A 25,297-nucleotide genomic window follows, 5' to 3' on the forward strand; every position below is an offset into this window, starting at 1 on the left:
AATGCATAATGTCGAATTTGTAGGTACCCGTAGAATGCCTGTCTCGGTAAATCGTGTTTGGCCTGTAAGTCAGAAAAAGATAGTAATCTACGGGTTCTGGGGTCCACTATACTCCCAAAGTGGAATAAGTTTCTAGAGGACCAAGGGTGGGACATTTGGTGTGTTAGGCTATCTGGCACTTTAGGATTACAGACAAAAGAGGTCAGTGGTGATCTCTCCGAGGATAGTTTATGAAGCCGAGCCAATGTACGCCAAGTCCGTCTTAGCAGAGACATGGGGCCCAGCAAGCGGTCAGGAGCTACTTCCGCATTCGCACTCCATAGAAGATTGTTTGGGTGTGTTGGAGCTAGCCAGAGCTTTTCGATTTCTGCCCATTTATTATATGATTTTTGAGTAAACCATGAGGCTACCGCTTTCAATTGCGCAGCCTGGTAGTATTTGATAATATCAGGAAAAGCTAGGCCTCCCTCACTACGTGATGCCAGCATTTCCGATTTCGGTATCCTATGCCTCTTATAGTTCCAAACAAAATGGAGTAAGTCTGACTGAAGTTTTTTCAGGTGTTTAAGTGGTATGGGTATAGGGAGAGTTTGGAAAAGATATAGGCGCTTCGGGAGGATGGTCATTTTGATAGAGGCTATACGGCCTAAAAGGGAGATATGGTGCTTTTTCCACTGAAGCATTAAGGATCTAATGGAACGGAAAAGGGGGGGGAAGTTTTCTTGGTATAGGGTATCATATTTTGGGGTGATATAGGTCCCCAAATACTTCAGAGCAGTTGTTTTCCAGTTATAATGGAAATTGGCTTTTAAAAGTCTGAGCTCAGCTTCAGGGATATTAATGGGTAAAGCTTCTGATTTTGATGCATTGATTTTATATCCTGAGAGAGCTTGTAATGATCTAATTCCGCATGAAGAACCGGGAGGGTAATATGGGGTTGAGTTAGTGTAAGAATGATGTCGTCGGCAAAAAAGGAAATCTTAAACTCCTTATCTCTAACTGCTATCCCCCGAATATCTGGGTTATTCCAGATCGAGGCAGCCAGAGGTTCCACGCAAAGCGCAAATAACAGGGGTGACAATGGGCACCCCTGTCTGGTGCCATTTGTTACAGAGAAAGGTGTGGAGAGTGCAAAGGGGGTCCTAACTTGCGAGGAGGGGTTGGAGTAGAGGTGCCTGATCACCCGCATAAAGGGACCACAAAAACCCATGTAGCTCAACGTAGCGAACAGAAAGGGCCACCCCAAACGGTCAAAAGCCTTCTCGGCGTCTAAGTCCAGCAGTAATGAAGTGGATCCCTCCCTGTTCACCACGTCCACCAAGTCGATTACCCTTCTGGTATTGTCACTTGCTTGTCACAATGGGACAAACCCCACCTGGTCCTTGTGGACCAATGATGGGAGGATCATATTTAGGCGGTTGGATAGGAGCTTAGTGAAAATCTTGAGGTCGGAGTTGATTAATGCGATAGGTCTATAATTGGCGCAGAGGGATGGGTCCTTGTCTGATTTGGGAATTAGGGTGATAAAGGATCGCTGCATGTCTAGAGGAATGGGAGTGTCGTGAAGAAAGGCATTAAACAATTTATGCATATGGGGAAGCAACAGAGGGAGAAATGTTTTATAATATTCATAGGGGAAACCATCTGGGCCAGGGGCTTTATGAGCCGTAATCTGCGCATTAAGCGATAGCAGGTCAGATGGTTGGAGATGGGGAATTCCGTTTTGTTCTAGATAGTGTTGCATCTTTTGGGTCAGTTTCGGAGAGGGGGGGTTACTGGGTATGTCAGGGTTGTTGTACAGATCTGTGTAGAAATCTGCAAAAGTAGGGGCTATTTCCACCGGATGTGATAGCAGCTGTCCCGATTTGTTTTTTATCTGATTCGGGGATAGCATGTGAGCGCGTTCGTGGAGTTTGTTGGCCAAGAGGGAGTGTGCCTTATTGCCTTTGTCATAATACATTTGTTTCAATCTGGTCAAAGCCTTTTCCACACGGCCCAAGGCCAGGTCCCTAAGAGTTGTACGAAGGTTAGTTATTTTTTTAAGCAAAGGGACTGTGGGGTTGGTTTGGAGCTTATGTTCTAGTGCTCTAAGTTCTCTTTCTGCGTTCACTTTTGCCGCTAAAGCATCTTTTTTTAGCACTGTTGAGAGCGCCATGCATTTACCCCGGAGAACCGCCTTATGGGCTTCCCAAAGCGTAGCCAGTGTGACTTCCTGGTTGTTGTTCTCTATAAAATAGAGTTTAAGAGTGGAGTTTAATTCTGCCTGAGAGGGCTGGTGTTGGAGGAGGAAAGTATTTAGCCTCCAATTATAAGGTCTACGGATGGGGGTGCCCAGGTCTAGAGTGAGTAAGATGGGAGCATGGTCTGACCATGAGATTGGGAGTATTTGAGCCTTACGTGTGAGCTGAAGAGTATGATTATCAACGAAAAAGTAATCTATACGGGAGTGGGTACGATGGGGGGCCGAATAAAATGTGTACTGCCGATCGCCTGGACGGAGAGCCCTCCATGCATCGAAGAGCGCATATCGTCTAGAGATTTGTCTGAATAGTCTCGAGTCCCTGAGGACCCTAGGTGAAGCTGCCTGGGGGCCCACCATCTGGCCATCCGCATAAGTTGATTGGGTAAGATTGAAATCGCCCCCTACTATGAGAGCCTTAGGTGTAGATCTAAAGATACGGGCATACACCCTGGATAGGAAGCTGTGTTGTTTGATATTTGGGGCATATAAAGTGCACAGTGTAGTTTCCTGTGTTTGCCACAGTCCTTGTAAAATAATAAAATGGCCATGGGGATCACAATGCTGGGTCACGCAGGTGAAGGGAGCTCCCCGCTTAATAAGTATGGCCACTCCTGCCTTTTTATGGGTACTAGATGCCATATAGATCTGGGAATAGCATCTGGAGGCGAACGCAAATGAGCCCCCTTTATCATAATGGGTCTCCTGGACCATAATAATATCAGCCCCTGACTGTCTAAATTCCCTCAGCGCCAGATGTCTTTTCCTATTGGAGTTTAGTCCATGTACATTCAGTAAAAGAATCGTGGCCATGATAACGGGTGTGGTTGTATGGGTAGATGCTTACCTGATGATGACGTGCTAGAGTTTGAGGTCCTGGGTTCGGGACAGGCACTCTCCGGGAGGAGACCAAGAATTTGTGTGATGATTGCTTTATAGGCATGGTGATGGCTGAATAGGAGAGGAAAGAGGAAAGACTGAGAAAGAAAGAAAGGTACTGTTAGTACACAATAAACATAGAAAACGTACATTAGTAGTAAACCTGTAGAGGCCAACAGGCCAAGGTCTGGACGGATTCCCGTGTGCCCTCCCACCCCCACCCCAGCTGGGATGGCTGGAGAGGGACACCCAAGAGCCCATAGCCAGCCGGAAATAACAACTATACAGTGCATAGCCTAAGGCCTGCACTGATGTCTAACTAACTATCAAGGGGGGGTGATAGGTGATGGATTCTATGCCTACACTCCTGAAGCTCATCCGAAACAAGCCCTGTGTAGTGAACTGAAATTCAGCATGGGGGCAATCCTGGGGATCCTAAGCTAGAGTTGCATGAAACAAAATATAATCTGACTTGGTATATTTACTGAGCCTAAGTGCACAAGTCCAGCAGTTATTGAAAGTCGTGGTGTTTACGGCTCAGCGATTCTTTTGCTTGGCAGGCTTGCGTTGTGAATCAGAGTCCCGGGACCGGTTAGAGGTGGGCACTCTCTGCCAGATTGTAGGTGGCGGTGGTGGGGTAGCGACAATGTCCCAGTCTGGCAGTTTTGGTGCCGGTATTTCAAGGATGTTGCAAAAAGTACGAAGGTCTTCTGGATACCTCAGTACAGCAGACTTGCCCTGGTGCTTTGCGGTGAGGCTGAAAGGGAAGCCCCAGCGATAGGTGATATTTTCTTTCTTCAATGAGTGTAGTAGAGGTTGAAGGAGTCTGTGTTTTTGCAGGGTGATCCAGGAAAGGTCAGGATATAGTTGTATCTGGACATCATCAAAAGTCACTTTACGTGCCAGGAACTGACTGCATATTATATCCCTCGGTTTGGCGGTGGCTCCTTTAGGGCGAAGTGCCCTGTGGGCGCTGTCCATTTCTATATGTTTAGTAGGTAGCTCCCCGAGTAGGTTATTAAAGACAGATTGTAGGGTTGTTTGTAAGTCCTCTGTACCCTCCGCCTCCGGGATGCCTCTCAGGCGGATGTTGTTGCGGCGCCCCCTATTGTCCAGATCTTCTACATGTCTTTACATATCTCTAAGAATTTCTCTGTGATCTGCCCCCTGGAGTTGTGTCCTATGGATGGCCAGTTTGGTTTCCTGGATTTCCTCCTCAGCCATCTCCACCCTGTCCGCCAGGTGTTTGAGACCCGTCTGGAGAACTTGGATTTCTGTGCAACAAGTGCATTTCACATCTTCAATAAGCTGTCTAAAATCCTCCTTTGTGGGTATAGCTTGTAAATATGCTTGCCATTGAGGAAGCAGAGGCGGTTCCCGTGTAGTGCTGTATTGCAGGCTGGGTGAAGATAGGCCAGATGGTGTGGTACTGGGGTGTGTAGCTCCCAGCTCCGGGTGTAATTGTGCTCTGGTTGCTGGGGAGTCCCATGGGTCCGACCATGTTTCAGTTTGTTGTTGCTGGGGAGGATTAGTAGAGCCTGCCCCTGCTGGGAGTGGGAGCAGAGCCCCTGCCTTCTGTGTATATGAAGGCATGGAGACTGAGTGATGCCTGGATGCACTAGAGTCTCTGGAGTGCGATAGTCTCTGTGCCTTAGGTGGAGGGGATGTGATCGTTATGGCCCAGGATCCCTCCTGTATCCCCACTGGGAGCTGATGTGCTCTGGCCGGGGGGCCTGCAGGGCTTGGCAAGGGTGGATAGTCCTGTGAGAAGTCTGAGGAGAGCGGGGATGCCGGGGATGTGGGATCCTGGCTCTGAAACTGAGGATCCGAGGCCGTTCGCAGCAGTCTGGGGAATGCTGCTGAACATTGTGTGTATGGCGGGGCTGGGGCAGGCAGCATTGCTGATGGCGACCCACGTGTCTGCTCAGGCTGGATGTCGGGGCGATGGAGAGAACTCACCGCTCCAGTGTGTTGGGCTTGCTCCTGGGGGATCGCCTCATCCAGCGGGGGGGCCCCCCGAGCGCTGATGTTGGTCTGGGGCAGGCTGGGAAGCCTGAGTGGAGCTCCGGTGCGTAGGCGCGGAAGTGACCGGCGCCATGTTGGCCTCCTCGCCCTGAGAGACGTCCGGCTGGATAAAGAAGGAACGGAGGTCTGTGGAGGCACCCAGAGGGGGCTGAGATGTTCCCCTGTGTTTAGAGGAGCGGGTGGTCCGTGATTTGCCCATAACGCTGAGGGTAATCGTCCCCAAGATTGCCTTTTTCGCTGTGGGCTCAGAGAGCAGGGAGATCAGGCTGCCATCTCGCTCGGCTTTCGGTCATGCTCCCGAATTCTTATCCACATTGCTCGTTTAATACGACCAATGTACTGAATTTGGCAAGGGCACTGGAGGGCATAAACAACACCCTCCGTCCTACGTGTGATACAATCTCTTATTTGATATTCCCTGTTGCAGTGGCTATAAATTTATCCTTTTTGATGTTCTTTCTCTTAGTCCTAACACATGCATAACATTGTTTGCACGGAAAAAACCTTTGCCTGAAAAGAAAGTAAAATCTGGTACTTTTGGGGGGGTCTACTACATTCTTAACAATCTTATCCCTTTGAGTAGGGGCTCGTCTGTATGCAAAGTTTGGATTAGCTGGTAATATTTGTCTAAGATGCCTATCTGAAATGAGTATGGGCCAGTGCTTTTTGAACAACTTTTCTATTTTTTGATGTAGTTAAGAATAATGGGCATATGGTCCTGGAAAACATTCGGTTTTGGCTTATCTTTTATTAGGGATGTTCTGTCTATCGCATTCACCATTTTAATTTGATGTTTGATATGAGCTTCTTGATAGCCTTTTTCAAGAAATCTTTGGCTAATTAAGTCAGTCTGTTCCTTAAAGTCTTCTTCATCCGTACAGTTTCTTTTAAGCCTCATGAATTGTCCCTTCACCACATTTAGTAACCAAGGAGCATAGTGACAACTTTTCAAAGGCATATACCCATTCCTGTCAACCGTCTTAAAAAAGGTCTTGGCTTTAACCACTAGCCGTCTGCCCACTGTCATATGATGGCGGGACAAGGCAGCTCTCGTTCTGGGCCGCCGTCATATGATGTGATCTCCTTCCTGGGCCACTAGGCAGCGTGCGCGTGCCACGTCACTGGGGATGTGCTGGGCACCTGCGATTGCCCAGTAACTGAGCAGGACCGTGGATCTGTGTGTGTAAACCAGGGGCGGATGCAGAGTCTAGTCTTGGGAGGGGCACTGCCAGAAAATATATTTTTTTGGGGTACCTCTATCGGGGAAATGGCTGGTGTTGACGCTTCAATCATCACGGCACCATGGTTGTTATGGTGTCAGGATGATTGAAGAGCATTATTACTATTATTACATTGTTATAAAAAATTAAATAGTTTAACTCACCATAATGCAGAATCAGTGGGAGCCCCGAGTGTGTCACTTGCCACGTCACCAGATGAAGATTGTCACTTGCCACCTGCTAAGGTGGTCTCTTGTGTCAGAGACAGGCAGCTGAGAGATGTTGTAATCCCCATTAGTATAGAATCCCCCCTCAGTGCAGAGCCCCCATTAGTATAGAATCCCCCCTCAGTACAGAGCCCCCCATTAGTATAGAATCCCCCCTCAGTGCAGAGCCCCCCATTAGTATAGAATCCCCCCTCAGTGCATAGCCCCCCATTAGTATAGAATCCCCCCTCAGTGCAGAGCCCCCATTAGCATAGAATCCCCCTCAGTGCAGATCCCCCCATTTGTATAGAACCCCCCCTCAGTGCAGAACCCCCATTAATATAGAATCCCCCCTCAGTGCTTAACCCCCATTAATATAGAATCCCCCCTCAGTGCAGAGCCCCCCATTAGTATAGAATCCCCCCTCAGTGCAGAGCCCCCATTATTATAGAATCCCCCTCAGTGCTGAACCCCCATTAATATAGAATCCCCCTCAGTGCAGAGCCCCCCATTGGTATAGAATCCCCCTCAGTGCAGAGCCCCCCATTAGTATAGAATCCCCCTCAGTGCAGAGCCCCCATTAGCATAGAATCCCCCCTCAGTGCAGAGCCCCCCATTGGTATAGAATCCCCCTCAGTGCAGAGCCCCCATTAGCATAGAATCCCCCCTCAGTGCAGAGCCCCCCATTGGTATAGAATCCCCCTCAGTGCAGAGCCCCCCATTAGTATAGAATCCCCCTCAGTGCAGAGCCCCCATTAGCATAGAATCCCTCCTCAGTGCAGAGCCCCCCATTGGTATAGAATCCCTGTGCTGTGTGCTGCAGTGCACTCAGTTGTTATATACTTGTTAGAGTTACTGCTGTCTGCTGTATGTATAGGACTCCTTGGAGGCGCTGCTCCAGGCTGTGTCACAGTCACACTCACTGAGTTACTGCTGTCTGCTCTCTGCTGTATGTAATGTATAGGAGGCGTCGCTCCAGGCTGTGTGTGTCACACAGTCACACACTCACACCGGCCGGCCGGTCGGCTCAGCTGAGAGTGTGACTGACACTGACCTGACTGACGTCACTCGTTGCTAACGCCAGGGCCACCTCCAGGAGGCTCCACCCACCTCCTTCCTTCAGTGTCAGTGACTGCCGCCGCCCGTACCACACGCGAGTCTCTCTCTCGGCGCCGCTGCTGATCGGCACATGAGAGAGAGAGAGACTCGGGCCGGCGGAGCGGCAGCAGGATATACAATTTCAGAGTGTTAGTGTCCCCTATTTTGTAGACGCTATAACTTTTGCGCAAACCAATCAATATACGCTTATTGCGATTTTTTTTTACCAAAAATATGCACCAGAATACATATCGGCCTAAACTGAGGAAAAAATTTGTTTAAAAAAAATGGATATTTATTATAGCAAAAAGTAAAAAATATAGTGTTTTTTCAAACTTGTCCCTCTTCTTTTGTTTATAGCGCAAGGAATAAAAACCGCAGAGGTTATCAAATATCACCAAAAGAAAGCTCTATTTGATAAAATGATAATGATAAAAATTTCATTTGGGTACAGCATTGCATGACCGCGCAATTGTCATTCAAAGTGTGACAGCGCTGAAAGCTGAAAAATGGCTGGGGCAGGAAGGGGGTGTTCGTGCCTGGTAGGCAAGTGGTTAAACTTTATTAAAAATAAAGCCACTACTTTATTTTCAATTTTCACTTGCTTTATCTCATATTCAAGTTTATAGACACATGGGAGATTAATTTAGATGACAAGTTTAACACTCAGAACACTAATCAATCAGACACTATTGAAAGCACTTTTAGGAAATTAGGACACTTAATGGAGAAGAAAATTAACACATGGTGGGATACCACAACTCACGATAGATATATCAGGGAAAATCTAGTACCTAGAAGACAGTGGGATGTACCTATCAATGATGGACTCTTGGATCAAGAGTCCACTGATGAGTGGTTCCAATTCTTTAATAGCAAAGGAATAGATGTACTAAAATTTTTACTGAAAAGAAAACAAAAAAAGATGGTTGACAGGAATGGGTATATCCCTTTGAAAAGTTGTCAAGATGCTCCTTGGTTACTAAATGTGCCGAAGAGACAATTCATGAGGCTGAAAATAAATTGTACGGATGAAGAGGACTTTAAGGAACAGACTGACTTATTTAGCCAAAGATTTCTTGAAAAAGGCTATCAAGAAGCTCATATCAAACATCAAATTGAAATGGTGAATGCGATAGACAGAACATCGCTAATAAAAGCCAAAACAGAATGTTTTTCAGGACCATATGCCCATTATTTTTAACTATGGAGTACAACACTGAAAAATAGAAAAGTTGTTCAAAAAGCACTGGCCCATACTCATTTCAGATAGGCATCTTAGACAAATATTACCAGCTAATCCAAAGTTTGCATACAGATGAGCCCCTACTCTAAGTGATAAGATTGCTAAGAATGTAGTAGACCCCTCAAAAGTACCAGATTCTACTTTCTTTTCAGGTAAAGGCTTTTTTCTGTGCACACAATGCTATGCATGTGTTAGGACTAAGAGAAAGAACATCAAAAAGGATAAATTTATAGTCACTGCAACAGGAAGGGAATATCAAATAAGAGATTGTATCACATGTAAGACAGAGGGTGTTGTTTATGCCCTCCAGTGCCCTTGTCAAATTTAGTACATTGATCGTATTAAACAACCAAACATTACGAAATACATCACAACAAAGACCCCTCCTCTCTCCTTTTTTGGGGGATAGAAAAATACCATCCACAATGGAGGGGCACTAACAAGGTTAAAACCATGAGTCAACATGAGTCCTTCTGAGTACATGGGATGGAAACTTTATATCCTTCAGGGCACAATATTGAATTTGAGATTCATTGTTTTTTATAAATGATTTTTAAGGTCATATTTTTCATGTTTATCTCAATCCTCTATTTTTATTATGTTATCATTATACACGTTTGGGAATTTTTTAATTATATATATATATTTTTAATTTTATTTCAAAACATGTGTTGGAGTAATATATTAATTAATTCCTCTTCTGTTAATTTTTGTCCTAAAAAATTTAATATTTTTTGAAACTTTCTATATTATTTTATTTGTTTGAACGGACACTAAGTTAATCATATTTCAGTTAATATGAACGATCGTCTTATCATTCCCCTGTTTATTTTTCATTTATTTATTTTCTGCTGATTTTTATTTCTTTACAATTGCTGTTCAGATGTCTATGGATACAGTCATTAATTGTGTTTATGCACTGTTTATGTCGCTCTAAAGATGTATGGAGCGATCTTATTACCATTGAGGGTTCCACCTCTATCTGTTTACATCATGTCCTCATTTGTTGGCCATTTTTTTGAATCTCTTTATGTTTATCTTAGTCCGTGACCGGAAGTGGTCACAAACTAGCGACTTCCGTTTTTTTAAGGATGCGATGTATGCTTACATTGCGTCCTACTAACACAAGGTAGCACTACTGCGCATGTGCAGGCATCTTGTGAATGCCACAGCTGCTTGCAACTAAGGTAATTGCTTTTTTCAATACTGTACCTTATATAGTGATCCCGCTATAGCCGCCTGGCACACTCCTCCAGATGAAGCCACGTAGGAGGTGGCAAAACTAGTAGAGGTGGAGCCTGGCAGTGGACTGATCGTTACTGAGTGAGATTGTTCAGATTTGTACCTATGCTTATAATTGTTTTAACAAATGTGAGTTTATTGCTAGCTGGGGTGGAGAGGTTTCATTTTTTAATCCCTCGGATACTGCACTATAGGAGGTACTTTTTCTTGTCTTTTTTATGTATTTCTTCATCTACTGGTCTCGAATACGGATTGAGGTTTATAGCAGCACAGTGGATGGAACCTATTCTGGCCATAGACTGTTTGTCTATACTTTGAGCAAAGTAAAGATCACAGAGAATTCTTCTGAGAGATTATTGGCACTAAGTGCAAGGCGTGTTTGACCCCTTGGGACTGTATAAAGGAGGTGAGTGGCCATTGCATGCGGTGGTGGGAGCAATCTGGATAAGGAGTTCTTTAGAAGAAGCATCACATTTGTTTTTTTTATATATCACTGAAGAGTCTTTCATTCATTGTTTATTATATTGGGAGAAGACCCTGTCCTAAGCCCTCAGGAGGAGGGTTAAGATACCACCTGCTTGATGATCACTTGTTTGGCCTTTTGTTTTTGGTGAGCGTGCATACACATGATGTGGCACTGTGTACTGAAAATTTAGGCACTGATAATAATTTTTTGAAGAGCACAGTGATTCGTTCTATCATTATTTTATGGACATTCTGATACTTATTTAGATGTTTTGTAGAATTTTTTATCACGTGGTGGATTAACTTTACACATAAAGCAGCGCCTTACTTTGTTTGATTTATCCATATCGGCTAGCATTCCATATCCTTTAGGTATAGTTAACAGTTCAAAGAGTTGCTTGACCGAAGTAAGTCGGACCTACCCCACATTAACTGACAATTGCGCGGTCATTCGATGCTGTACCCAAACAAAATTGACGTCCTTTTTTTCCCACAAATAGAGCTTTCTTTTGGTGGTATTTGATCGCCTCTGCAGTTTCTATTTTTTGCGCTATAAACAAAAGAAGAGCAACAATTTTGAAAAAAACACAATATCCTTTACTTTTTGCTATAATAAATATCACACATTTCTTTCAAAAAAACGACTGTAATTTTTTCCTTGGTTTAGGTCGATATGTATTCTTCTATATACTTTTGGTAAAAAAAAATCACAATAAGCATATATGGATTGATTTGCGCAAAAGTTATAGCGTCTACAAAATAGGGGATAGATTTATGGCATTTTTGCAAATTTTATCGGGACTGTGATATTGCGGCGGACATATCGGACACTTTTGACACATTTTTGGGACCATTGACAATTATACAGCGATCAGTGCTATAAAAATGCACTGATTACTGTATAAATGTCACTGGCAGGGAAGGGGTTAACACTAGGGGGCGATCAAGGGGTTAACTGTGTTCCCTCACTGTGTTCTAACTGAAGGGGGAGGGGACTCACTAGGGGAAGAGAGAGATCGGTATTCATACTTTGTATGAACACACGATCAGTCTCTTCTCCCCTGAAAGAACCAGGATCTGTCTGTTTACACACACTGATCCCAGTTCTCGCTCTGTCACAAGCGATCACGGGTGCCTGGCAGTCATCGCGCCCGCTGGGCACTCGCATCGGCTCCGGCGGCGAACTACGGGCACGCACATGCCTCCGGCAGCGCGCGCTCGTCCCTAGTGGCCACAATAGGAAGCGACGTAAGGTAACGTTGATTTGCCCAGCCGAGCCAACCTGCTGCAGTAAAACTGCGGCGGCTGGTCAGCAAGTGGTTAAAGAGGAAGTAAACTCTGATATATATATATATTCATTAAATAAAAATGTTGGACTATATGAGACAACGACTGCTGCAGAGCTCGCGTGTCTCTATCCCCGAATCATAAAGAAGAGAGGGGGATGGGGGAATGTTGGAACTTTGTGTGGAGCACACCACCAGAACCAAATGAATCAATTAGTATGTATTATTTAATGGTGCACATGGATGCATGTGGGGCAATAAATACATATATAATATATAACATAAAATAAATACATATACTGTATATACACCCACATATGTGTTCCTACATAGTAAAAGATATATATTAAAAATATATTAAATGTAACCCAAACTTGCATATAGACATCATTGATTGCACACATGATATTATAAAATTGATTTAAAATTCTTCAAGGTAGTCTCATAGTAGACTCATAGTAGCTGTGACAATACATCGATGGAATGCTCTATGCATGTTTCGTGGATAACTTCCACTCATCAGGAGCAAATGCGATATAAGTATGTCTGTAATGAAATATAAATGCCAAATAGTATAGTAAATAAGACAACAGGAAGAGAGGGGGAACCACATCTTAATGCCAGCACTCTTACCTATAATTAAGCTACAGTATTCAAAAACATGGGTAGTATTGGTAGCTGGAGGCGCTATGGAAACATCATCCCCGGAAACTGAGGAGGAGATAACTGCGGCAACACAGCGGTGAACAGAGAACAAGAAGTGAACATCAATAGTGATTTCATCCCCAATAAGTAACTGTGGTTGTAACAAGTGCTGAGTAAAGGCCCATAGGGCTTCTGTGGAAAAATTGGAAATAAAGTGTATTAGCAAACTGACTACGCAATAAATAATTGGGGAAGATATGAAGACCATTACCAAAGGGAAGAAAGACAAAGAACAAATCTTGAGTGTAAAGTGAAAACAGATGAGTGCCTCGCCATAGAATGGGTGGTAAGGTCAAAGATAACACATAGGAACCATAGATGGATAGAAAACCAAATATTACCCTTAATATGAAGTGGAAAGCATAGTCCAGAGATATGCAGTGTCATCAAGGTGCAAGGAGCAGACTGAATAGAATTCCAAATAGTATAGTAACTAAGATAACAGGAAGAGGGGAACCACATCTTAATCCCAGCACTCTTACCTATAAGTAAGCTACAGTATTCAATAACATGAGTAGTATTGGTAGCTGGAGGCATTTATTTGGCATTTATATTTCTTTACAGACATACCTATATCACATTTGCTCCTGATGAGTGGAAGTTATCCACGAAACGTGTGTAAAGCATTCCATTGATTTATTGTCACAGCTGCTATGTGTCTACTATGAAACTAACTTGAAGAATGTTCAATCAATTTTATAATATCATGTGTGCAATCAATCATATCTATATGCAATAATACATTTTTAATATATAACCTTTATTAACCTTTAATATAATAACCTTTTACTATGTAGGAACACTTATGTGGGTGTATATATATGTATTTATTTTATGTTATATATTATATATGTATTTATTATCCCACAAGCATCCATGTGCACCATTAACCACTTAAGGACCGGACCATTATGCCGCTTAAGGACCAGAGGACTTTTTCCAATTTGGCACTGCGTCGCTTTAACTGCTAATTGCGCGGTCATGCAATGCTGTACCCAAACGAAATTTGCGTCCTTTTCTTCCCACAAATAGAGCTTACTTTTGATGGTATTTGATCACCTCTGCCGTTTTTATTTTTTGCGCTATACACGGGAAAAGACCGAAAATTTTGAAAAAAAATGATATTTTCTACTTTTTATTCTAAAAATTCCAATAAACTCAATTTTAGTCATACATTTAGGCCAAAATGTATTCGGCCACATGTCTTTGGTAAAAAAAAGTCAATAAGTGTATATTTATTGGTTTGCGCAAAAGTTATAGCGCCTACAAACTAGGGTACATTTTCTGGAATTTACACAGCCTTCAATTTATGACTGCCTATGTCGTTTCTTGAGGTGTTAAAATGGCAGGGCAGTACAAAACCCCCACAAATGACCCCATTTTGGAAAGTAGACACCCCAAGGAAATTGCTGAGAGGCATGTTGAGCCCATTGAATATTCATTTTTTTTGTCCCAAGTGATTGAATAATGACAAAAAAGAAAAATTACAAAAAGTTGTCACTAAATGATATATTGCTCACACAGGCCATGGGCATATGGGGAATTGCACCTCAAAATACATTTTGCTGCTTCTCCTGAGTATGGGGATACCACATGCGTGGGACTTTTTGGGAGCCTAGCCGCGTACGGGGCCCCGAAAACCAATCACTGCCTTCAGGATTTCTAAGGGCGTAAATTTTTGATTTTACTCCTCAATACCTATCACAGTTTTGAAGGCCATAAAATGCCCAGATGGCATAACCCCCCCCCCAAATGACCCCATTTTGGAAAGTAGACACCCCAAGCTATTTGCTTTGAGGCATGTTGAGTCCATGGAATATTTTATATTTTGACACAAGTTGCGGGAAAGTGAAAAATTATTTTTTTTTTTTTGCACAAAGTTGTCACTAAATGATATATTGCTCACACAGGCCATGGGCATATGTGGAATTGCACCCCAAAATACATTTAGCTGCTTCTCCTGAGTATGGGGATACCACATGTGTGGGACTTTTTAGGAGCCTAGCCGCGTACGGGGCCCCGAAAACCAAGCACCGCCTTCAGGATTTCTAAGGGTGCAAAATACTCACTATACCTCTCAGCAAATAGCTTGGGGTGTCTACTTTCCAAAATGGGGTCATTTGGGGGGGGGGGGTTTGCCACCTGGGCATTCCATGGCCTCCAAAACTGTGATAGGCAGTTGAAGAGTGAAATCAAAAATTTACGCCCTTAGAAAGCCTGAAGGCGGTGCTTGGTTTTCGGGGTCCCGTGCGCGGCTAGGCTCCCAAAAAGTCCCACACATGTGGTATCCCCGTACTCAGGAGAAGCAACGGAATGTATTTTGGGGTGTAATTTCACATATTCCCATTGCATGTTTGAGCAATATATCATTTAGTGACAACTTTGTCTCTTTCCCGCAACTTGTGTCACAATATAAAATATTCCATGGACTCGACATGCCTCTCAGCAAATAGCTTGGGGTGTCTACTTTCCAAAATGGGGGCATTTGGGGGGGGTTTGAACTGTCCTGGCATTTTATGCACAACATTTAGAAGCTTATGTCACACATCACCCACTCTTCTAACCACTTGAAGACAAAGCCCTTTCTGACACTTTTTGATTACATGAAAAAATTATTTTTTTTTGCAAGAAAATTACTTTGAACCCCCAAACATTATATTTTTTTTTAAAGCAAATGCCCTACAGATTAATTTTTTTTTTCACACAGTATTTGCGCAGCAATTTTTCAAACGCATTTTTTGGGGAAAAAACACACTTTTTTAAATTTTAATGCACTAAAACACACTATCTTGCCCAAATGTTTGATGAAATAAAAAAGATGATCTTAGGCCGAGTACATGGATACCAAACATGACATGCTTTAAAATTGCGCACAAACGTGCAGTGGCAACAAAATTAATACATTTTTAAAAGCCTTTAAAAGCCTTTACAGGTTACCACTTTAGATTTACAGAGGAGGTCTACTGCCAAAATTACTGCCCTCGATCTGACCTTCGCGGTGATACCTCACATGCATGGGGCAATTGCTGTTTACATTTGACCCCAGACCGACGCTTGCGATCGCCTTAGCGCGAGAGCAGGGGGGACAGGGGTGCTTTTTTTTTTTTTCTTTATTATTTTTTTGCTTTTTTATCTTATTTTTAAACTGTTCCTTTCATTTTTATTTTTAAATCATTTTTATTGTTATCTCAGGGAATGTAAATATCCCCTATGATAGCAATAGGTAGTGACAGGTACTCTTTTTTGAAAAAATTGGGGTCTATTAGACCCTAGATTTCTCCTCTGCCCTCAAAGCATCTGACCACACCAAGATCGGTGTGATAAAATGCTTCCCCAATTTCCCAATGGCGCTGTTTACATCCGGCGAAATCTAAGTCATAAAATGCTCGTAGCTTCCGGTTTCTTAGGCCATAGAGATGTTTGGAGCCACTCTGGTCTCTGATCAGCTCTATGGTCAGCTGGCTGAATCACCGGCTGCATTCTCAGGTTCCCTGTTGAGACAGGAGAGCCAGAGAAAAACACGGAAGACGGTGGGGGGGGGGGGCATTCCCTCCCACTGCTTGTAAAGCAGTCTAGAGGCTAATTAGCTGCTAGGATTGCTTTTACATGAAAGCCGACCGCTGGCTGAAAAGAATGATACCAAGATGATACCTAAACCTGCAGGCATCATTCTGGTATAACCACTCAAAGTCGTGAATGGTGTACCTGAAGACAAAAAAAATGGTTAACAATAAAGCACAGTAAACGGTAAAGTATAAAAAATTGCATACCTGAAAAGCAAACATGATAAAACATAATAACAATAAAACATTGCAGAATAGAATACAGTAAAAAAGAGCAGAACAATAGAGAGAATAGAGAGAGAGAGAGAACAATAAAACGACAACTATTTTTTTTTATTTTATATTTTTGTTTGTGTTTTTTTTTTTTTTTTTTTTTTTTTTTTTTACACTTTTTTTTGTAACTGTAACTTTTATAACTGTAACCGGTTCCAGGTTCGGGTCTCTCAAAATGCGATGGCATCTTGGGAGACCCTGTGAAAGTGTGCCTAGTCTGTGCAATGCTGTACCCTACGCTAATACTCAACTAGTGTATGGTAGCGTTCAAAACATTCACCAATGCAAAGACCGGGATTATCAGGACAGGAGGGACAATAATAGGTGTCACGCCTATATCCGCGCTTGCTTCAGACACAACATCTTTTTTGGGGGGGTTCGTTGGGTAGGAGTACTCGGGAGGACATAAAGAAAATGCCTCTCATGCAGCCGACTGCATTTGGTTGGGGATGTGAATGGGGGAAGTACGGGCGCTGCAGAAGTGGTGGGTTCCCAATTAGGATTGGTGAATGCAGCAGAAAGGGCATTATGGGCACGACGGGCCTGTGTTTGTCTTTTTGGTGGCAGCGGGACACTACTTGTGCTTGCCACCTCACCAGCTTGAACTGCACTTATGGGACTCGCCACGTCACCAAGTATTACTGCAGTGCTGGTTTGATTACGACCGGGGTGTACTAGGCCGCTGGTGCTTGCCAGTTCACCAAAACGCTACCAAAAAAACTACTAGTATAGATCTGATCGGATCAGATATTGATCCGTTCAGATACTATACCACTAAGGGAGGTGTACAGTGCGTGCGTGGGTGTTAGCGCTACTGGTGCTAACATGATGCTGCTTGGGGCTGGTGCTTGCCAGTTCACCAAAATGCTACCAAAAAAACTGTTAGCGATCGCAGGGATCAGGCCTGACTCTGCGAACGCTGCAGTTATGCGTTTAGTGTTTTGTAAGTGACAGTGATCGATCGATACTGCACTTGGGTGGGCTGGGCTGGGCCGGGCGGAGGGGAAAAACGCAGGTGCTAGCAGGTATCTGGGCTGATCCCGCTAACACTGTGTTTTTGGGAACCCTAAACTGCTGGGGACACTAGTATAGATCTGATCGGATCAGATATTGATCCGTTCAGATACTATACCACTAAGGGTGGCGTACGCTGCGTGCGTGGGTGTTAGCGGTACTGGCGCTAATCGGATGCTGCCTGGGGTGATGCATATCACCGCCGGGCGATCAGGGGGCTAAACCTTTATTATAAAAAATAAACGAACTAACCAGCGTCACCCGTAACAGTTATACGGTGATCAGTGGTGAAAGGGTTAACTAGGGGGCAATCAAGGGGTTAAAACCTTTATTAGGTAGTATATGGGGGTCCCTGTCGCTATAAAACGCTGACGGCGAACCTAAATATTTACGTCCCTAACTAGCGTCACCAGCGACACTAATACAGCGATCAGAAAAATGATCGCTTAGCGACACTGGTGACGGGGGGTGATCAAGGGGTTAAAACTTTATTAGGGGGGTACCCTAGACCTAAATGGGGCTAACAGTAACTGTCCTACCACACTAACTGTCACAAACTGACACCATGCAGTAATCAGAAAAAAAAACAAAAAACAAAAAAAAAACTGCTTGGTGTCAGTGTGACGGGGGGAGGGGTGATTGGGGGGGATCGGGGGTGTAAAGTGTGCCTGGCATGTTCTACTGTGTGTGTGTGTGTGTGTTTGTGCACTCACTCAGGTGTCTTCTCTCCTCGGCGCCGGAACGGAAACTGCTGAGCCGAGGAGAGATGACATCACATCCTCTGCCTCTGTGTACTACACAGAGGCAGGGGAAGATCCTCATTGGCTGGGAGCGATCGCGAGGGGGGGGCCACGATCGGATGGCCTCCCCCTCATCTCTGATCGCTGCCAGACCAAAGGCGACAGCCTTAGGCACCGGGGGGGGTCCGATCGGACCCCCCGCCCGCGGGAAGGCAATCACGTACCAGGTACGTGATTTTGCCTGCCCGTGCCATTCTGCAGACGTATATCTACGTGAGGCGGTCGTCAACTGGTTAAATAATACATACTAATTGATTCATTTGGTTCTGGTGGTGTACTTCACACAAAGTCCCAACATTCCCTCATTCCCCTTCCCCCCTCTCTCTTCTATCTGATATATATTAATTTTTTTCCTTCCCTGGAAATTGAAGGCATAATGTGCTAGCATGCATCGCATACTAGCACATTATGCCTTATTCTAGGCTTACCTATAGGTACAAATAATACAGGAAGGTTTACAACCGCTTTAAGGAAAGACAAGAGCAAGAGACTGAAGGCTCCTAATTTTATCAGTTAGATTAAATTAAGGAGAGTACTTTTTAAGTTTTTTGGGTTTTTGAGCCAACCACACCCCCACAGGGATCGAGGTAGGCTCGAGGTTAAGACCCCTCTCTGTGTTCTCAAGAGTGAAACCTCATGCCTTTTCCTTTTCCTGAATAAGTCATGAAAATCTATTTTTATTAAACCGGTAGTAAACCGTAGCTGTTTAAAAAAAACAAAACGCCTGTAAGACAATTGCATAATATGCTAGTATGCATCGCATACTAGCACATTATGAAATACTTACTTTACAACAAAGGGGTGCGCTGTCACCATTGAGAGGGCTGACATTTTCCCCTGGTCTTTCTTCCGGGTTTGCACGCTCCGGCTATGTGATTGGCTGGAGCCACAATGACATCACCCCCGCGCATGCACGCAGGAGCCCTTGGTTCCAGCATGAAGCTCTGAGGGTCCGGCAAGGTATGCTGAACCTTCAGAGTGCATGCGTCAGTAACATAACTGCCTGAATCCAGGGTGAATATCTCCTAAATGGTGCATGTTTAGGAGATATTAATTTTACCTACAGGTAAGCCTTATTATAGGCTTTCCTGTATGTAAAAATCACCAAGGGGGCTTTACTACTGCTTTAAGTGCCTGAAATTTATGAATGCATAAATAATAAATAAATACTGTATATATGTATACAGTACATATACACATTGATATATTTATGCTACTGTCATACTGGGAGGAATGCAGTGCATCTGCTTTATTCCAGGGGTGACCAAGTGACCAGTTATTTCTAGATAGGTAGCCCATGTCTGCTTAATGCACGGGATTAAATTAGTTTTTTCTAAAAAATAGTTATCCCTTAAATCTGAACATTAGCATTGTTAGAAACAATTGAGGTGATATTAGCAAACATAGTTGTAGAATACTACCCATTTCTTTCCTTGAAATGTAACAAACAACTCTTTTCTACAGGTTGTTGTAGTTTTTTTTTTACATTAAGAGCCAGGTAAGGCTCTGCAGTGAGAATAGTAATAAATCTTAAAGGTCTGCATTTTAAAATGGAAAGTCATATTCCATTATAGTTCCATTCTATCATTCAGGAAGGTCTTTGTTTCAGGCTTAATGAGAATTTCACAAGCTGATAATGAACTTATTAGCATACCCCATAGCAGTGTCCAACATACAGATTAGTATTCTTTGCTGTAATTTGAATGAACTTTCATTGTTTGCTTCCTCTTGCTTGAGTTCTCACTTATTGCTGAGCCTATTGATTATTGAAATGAACCAAGTGTCTGTTTTCCGTATTAAGGACTCCACTTTCTAAAACTGTAAAGGGGTGGAGATGTCTTCAATATAAAGCAGCTTAAAGCACTTAGCAGCATAAAGCACTTTTTATAGCTTCTATTCAGGTACACACACATACACATGTACAGGACATACGACACATTGAGCATTACTTCATACCACGTTTGGAAAACTCCATAAGATAGCCAAAAGAGACCTAAAAGGTGAGTTACAACCATATTAGTAATCCCTGTAAAAACCTATGTATTTTATACGACCTGCTCTATGGATTGGCAGTTCTGAACACACGACAATGTAAGCCAAAAGTATCAAGTACTTTCTCTATATGTGTTAAATAAATTGTAGCGCTAAAAAACATGTGTTATAAGAACAGAATGTCTCTGTAATCATAGACCAGTGTCCCAATAGTGACGTGTAGTCAAAAAAACATGATGATCCGCAATGGATAAATAAACGGTGTAACAGTCCCTTCAGCTTCCCAAATCTCAGTTCAGATGTCATCAAACTCATGAAAAGATGGGGTACGCTTACCAGAACTGTTGGATTCTACTGCCATAAGCATAGAATCAATCGAGCTGTGTGCCACCCCGGGCAAGTGAGTATGGTGGTTGGAGGCCGATGGTACCTCTATGAGGCCTGGATGTCACCTCTGGATACACGGGAAATAGATAGAGACCTGGTTCCAAGGTTGATGATGTTTTCTCAGTTCCCGAAAGTATATAGAAAAGAAAAGGGATGCAAAGCAAGCACTGTTTCCCAGTGCAGGAGTATACAGCATAAAATGAACCAGATGGGTGGCTGTACTGACATCACAGAGCCCCTCGCACGCGTATCGTCCGTGTGGACTTCCTCAGCGAATCATTTTAGTCACATGGTTTGTAGCAGCTTTTATTTTTCTTTTCAGGTAGCGCATTAATCATCCTTTCTCCATTTACTTTCTCTATATACCTACTGTACATTAACTTGAATTCAGTGCAATCTACGTACACATAAAAGGTTTGTAGCGTTCAGTGAACCATGTAAAGAGTTTTAGCATAGCCAAGCTTGAGCTCTACTACATGGAGCATCATCCTGATGAGGCTGGAGTGCTCTGTGGCCCAAGTGCATCAAGTCCGGCTAAAGTTTAACTGACATTTACTGTTTCTTTATGTGTTAAACGCATTACTTAGTCATTCTAACTTCACAACCACTTCTGTCTTTCTCCAGGTCTGTGGATGGAATATTGAATCTGGGGATCCTGTTCTGTGCTTTTCACCAGGAGTTCCCGGGTTTCCATTGCAAGCTGCTGTATATTCCCCACAACAAACTGTAATGACAGTAACTGAAGGAGGAACAGTTCACATTTGGGAATCCTCCACAGGACATCTAAGGGGTTCAAGGCAGATACCTGGTATGGATGCTGTGACTGCACACCCAGTATGTAGCTGCATTATTCCCAAATATGGAAAGATGGTGGTTGGGTTCCAAAATGGCCTTCTGGCATTGGTAAGTTGAATGGTTATCACATCTGCAACATCCAAATGCATGCTTACTAGTTCTTTTGTTCCTCAACATTTGTCCTTGATTTTTGTTTGCCTATTAACATTTGATTTTAGTTTTCTTAAGTATCATGTTTGTACATATTGCAACTTTTTCCAATGACCTGTATGTAGAAACACAAAGGAGAGATGACAGAAAAAGACCAAGTCCATCGATTCTGCCCCTTTTTTATTTTTATTCTTTGTGTTGCTTTTTTTTTAACTTTTTGTATGCATAAATCTATGTTTGTGCCAAGGATGTTTAAATGGACTTACTGCTGAAAGTCAGTTCCAATCAGCCACTACTCTTTCTGTACTTCTATGGTTAGCTTTGAACATTCTCCCTGCTAGTTTGAGGATTTTTACTTAAGGAATAGATTGTACACACTCACAGAACATAATCTATTGAAGAGGAGTTATCCTAGGAGTCTTATGGGAAAATTAGAGTAAGCAAAGTGCGTCAGTCCCAGGAATTCCTGGGTTTAGTTATAATATCTAAGACCTTATACACATTATGGCATTTGTTTTCTGTAGGTGCTCATCAGTATGTAGACCCCTTTCACACTGAAGACCGCCCAGTGCTAGCAGTAAAGCGCTGCTTGTTTTAGAGGCGCTTTGCAGGCACTTCGGCAGCGCTGGCCATTAATTTCAATGGGGGGGCGGTTTAGGAGTGGTCTATACACCGCTCCCGCACTGCCCCAAAGACACTGCTTGCAGGACTTTTTTTTCCATTCTGCAAGCGCACCGCTCCAGTGTGAAAGCACTGGGGCTTTCACACTGGGGAGGCATGGGAGGCAGTTTACAGGCGCTCTACAGGCACTATTTTTAGCGCTAAAACACCTATAAAGTGCCCCTAGTGTGAAAAGGTGAAAAGGATCTTAATGTTTTACACTAAAGATAAATGCTATTTACAGTACTTTTATGACTTTCTGGCTTATATGTGTAATAGAGAATCAAATCCATCACCTATTGGAAGAAAACATTGGTGAAAGTAAAAAGTTTTAAAAAGTATTAGGTAATTGGTAATTATATGTGGGTAAAACTGCATAAATGATGATCATAATGAAAACAGCAGTGTACTTGTGTGGTAAAGTTTATTCTTCTTTTACATCAGATTTCCACTGGAGGAGCTTTATCAGCTGAAAAAATGCCCAGTGCTCTGATCTTTGCAGTGGTCTCTGAGGATGAGTCATTATTTGCTGCAGGCAAGTAACATACATACTATAAAAATATACTTTAAATTGTATTATTAAATGCTAGTATTACAGTGATGCAATAAAAAGTACTGAACTGTTACAGTTTCCAATGAGGCACGCCATTCTTGAACTGTCAACCAACATTTCACAAAGCTCAAGCCAAATCTGAGCAAACATTCATTTTACATACAGTAAAAACCTATCATTTGTCACCTCATCCTAAAACTGATGAAACCTCATCTTAAAGCTAACTAAATTGCATCCTTTAGTAGACAAAATCTCATCCAACTTCAAACAACACTTCATCCTACATTTGACTCAACCTCAGAATTAATGTAACAAATATACTAATATTAATTTTCTGACCAATGGAATCCAGAAACGCTCAAAAGCTTGACAGGCCTAAACTCATGTGTAATATGTAGCTTAATGTGTGTCTTTTAAGCTTCTTCTTCCTGCCAAGAGTAAAAGGAAACATTTGAATGCCCTATGTGTGTGAAGCCTAAAGATTTTTCATACAAACAACATTACTAAATATTTCTTCTAAGAATTCTAAGCAAGAAAAATATATATAAAGAGAAAAGTGGGCAGCACAGTGGCTAAGTGGTTAGCACTTTCAACTAGCGCCACTAGGGTCATTGGTTCGAATCCTTACCATAGCACTACCAGCCTGGAGTTTGCATGATCTCCCTGTGCCTGTATGGGTTTCCTCTGGGTACTCCAGTTTCTTCTTACACTCTGGTATGTTAGTTAGCTCCTGTTTAACATGTAAAGTGCTGTGTGCACCATATAAGTACCTGTAATAAATAAAAAAAGTGACGGGCAGCACAGAAAAAGTTACATAGTGTAAAAGAAATTAACAAAAGCAAATACAGTACTTAAAAACCAGGTTAGAAATATTTTTCCTTTACTGGCCCAAAAAAGCATCTAAGTAAGGAAATCACAAGGCTGCTGTTTGCAGGGGCCCCAAGGGCCGCAGGTTGGGCACCTGGGATTGAGAGTGCTCTTCAATGCATGTTTGAAAGGGGTTCTGATGATATAGAATTCCCAGTGTGCCACATCCCATAGAGACAAGAAAAGAAGAAAACTCCTAGGAGTGGGACTTTAAGGGCACTAACAAAGAAATCAATGATATAAATAAAAAATAATTTATTGAAAAAGTATGTCATAGAGAAAAATACTGAACATGATCATGAATACTAGAAGAGGAAAATATACAACAACTGTAGATACAATATCCTGTAGCTGACGCATTTCAGAGCTGATTGTCGTCTCTTTAATCAGGGGTTAACAGGATGTATATAATCTATGAAATTCAAATACAAACAGTCAACAGTACGTTTAAACATTTCTCTAGTCACATACAAATATGAGAGAAACATATATGTTCAACAACTCACATCTGGTTCAGTTTTATATGCATGAAAAATACATGTTCACATTAAAAACACTCTCACATGAAGTCTACAGCGACTCTGCACGCTTTGTGTCTGTTTTAAGATAAATATTTGCGATAGAAATGCCCCATTGTAAAAAAAAAACAGTTGTTTCTGAAAATATATATGATCGTGAAAAAATTAGGGGACTCTGCCCAACCTAAACAAAGAATTGGAAAAAGGGTCTGGACGAGTCCTTATAGAAAAAAGCCCACCAACACTGGGGCCTGAGAGAGGGGAGACCTGGGAAAGAAGCAGATGGACAAATAGATGTATATAAGTACAAAAAAGTACAGAAAACGCTAAGTGAACAATAGAAAAAATGCTGGTGATACCATACCTAGCATATAGGGTCACTACCGGACCGTGGTGTCAAAGCCTGGGAAGGTTGAAAATCAGCAACTGCTGAAAAGGAACCCAAAAATTTGAAGTAAGTATTGCTGCTGTGGAAAGACAGACAATACACATCCCTGAGTTGATATGTATATAATGCTTAAAAAGGGCATTAACCCCTTGAAACAGGGAATAACACTAGATAAACAGCACTCAGGAGAGGACAGTCATGTTCCATCAGTCAACAAAATGGTAACAGAGGATGGAAAAAGTGTACTTACTGGTATTAAACTCCAGACATAAAAAGACATCACCGGTTCGTCCTGTCAGTGGCCATATTGCCATTGAGCAAAGCCAGGATATATAAAGAAGAAAGAAATGGCTGCACATCCAGAACTTCTGATTGCCTTTTATTTTTTTTCACAAAGATAACACCAAAGACACCAAACTGTGGCCATTTCTTTCTTCAATCCAACTTTCCCACGGAGGCGGGCTGGGGCTAGCACTCTGCAAGATACTCCAATCAGCCTTATCTTTATACACCTGGAGCAGCGGTTCTTTTTCTTGTATACAGAATATATAAAAGCCAGCTGATTTCCGCTGCACCTCCAAAATGGGGGGTGCAGCAGAAATCAGCTGGCCTTTATATACATTTTTGGGTTCCTTTTCAGCAGTTGCTGATTTTCAACCTTCCCAGGTTATTGACATCACGGTCCGGTAGTGACCCTTTATGCTAGGTATGGTATCACCAGCATTT

The 25,297-nt window shown here is 42.7% G+C and overlaps 1 protein-coding gene across 1 annotated transcript in view; it reads left to right on the forward strand.

The window, feature by feature from the left end:
• The window catches only part of NWD1 (NACHT and WD repeat domain containing 1), a 122,839-nt gene that overhangs the window by 70,762 nt on the left and 26,780 nt on the right, over nt 1-25,297 (forward strand). The window contains exons 15-16 of the mRNA XM_073592867.1: nt 21,265-21,543; nt 22,690-22,780. Of these exons, the coding sequence (XP_073448968.1) occupies nt 21,265-21,543; nt 22,690-22,780 (370 nt within the window). The remainder of the gene's footprint in view (nt 1-21,264; nt 21,544-22,689; nt 22,781-25,297) is intronic.

Source organism: Aquarana catesbeiana, linkage group LG01, assembly GCF_042186555.1.
Source record: "Aquarana catesbeiana isolate 2022-GZ linkage group LG01, ASM4218655v1, whole genome shotgun sequence".
In the NCBI taxonomy this organism is placed as follows: Eukaryota; Metazoa; Chordata; class Amphibia; order Anura; family Ranidae; genus Aquarana; species Aquarana catesbeiana.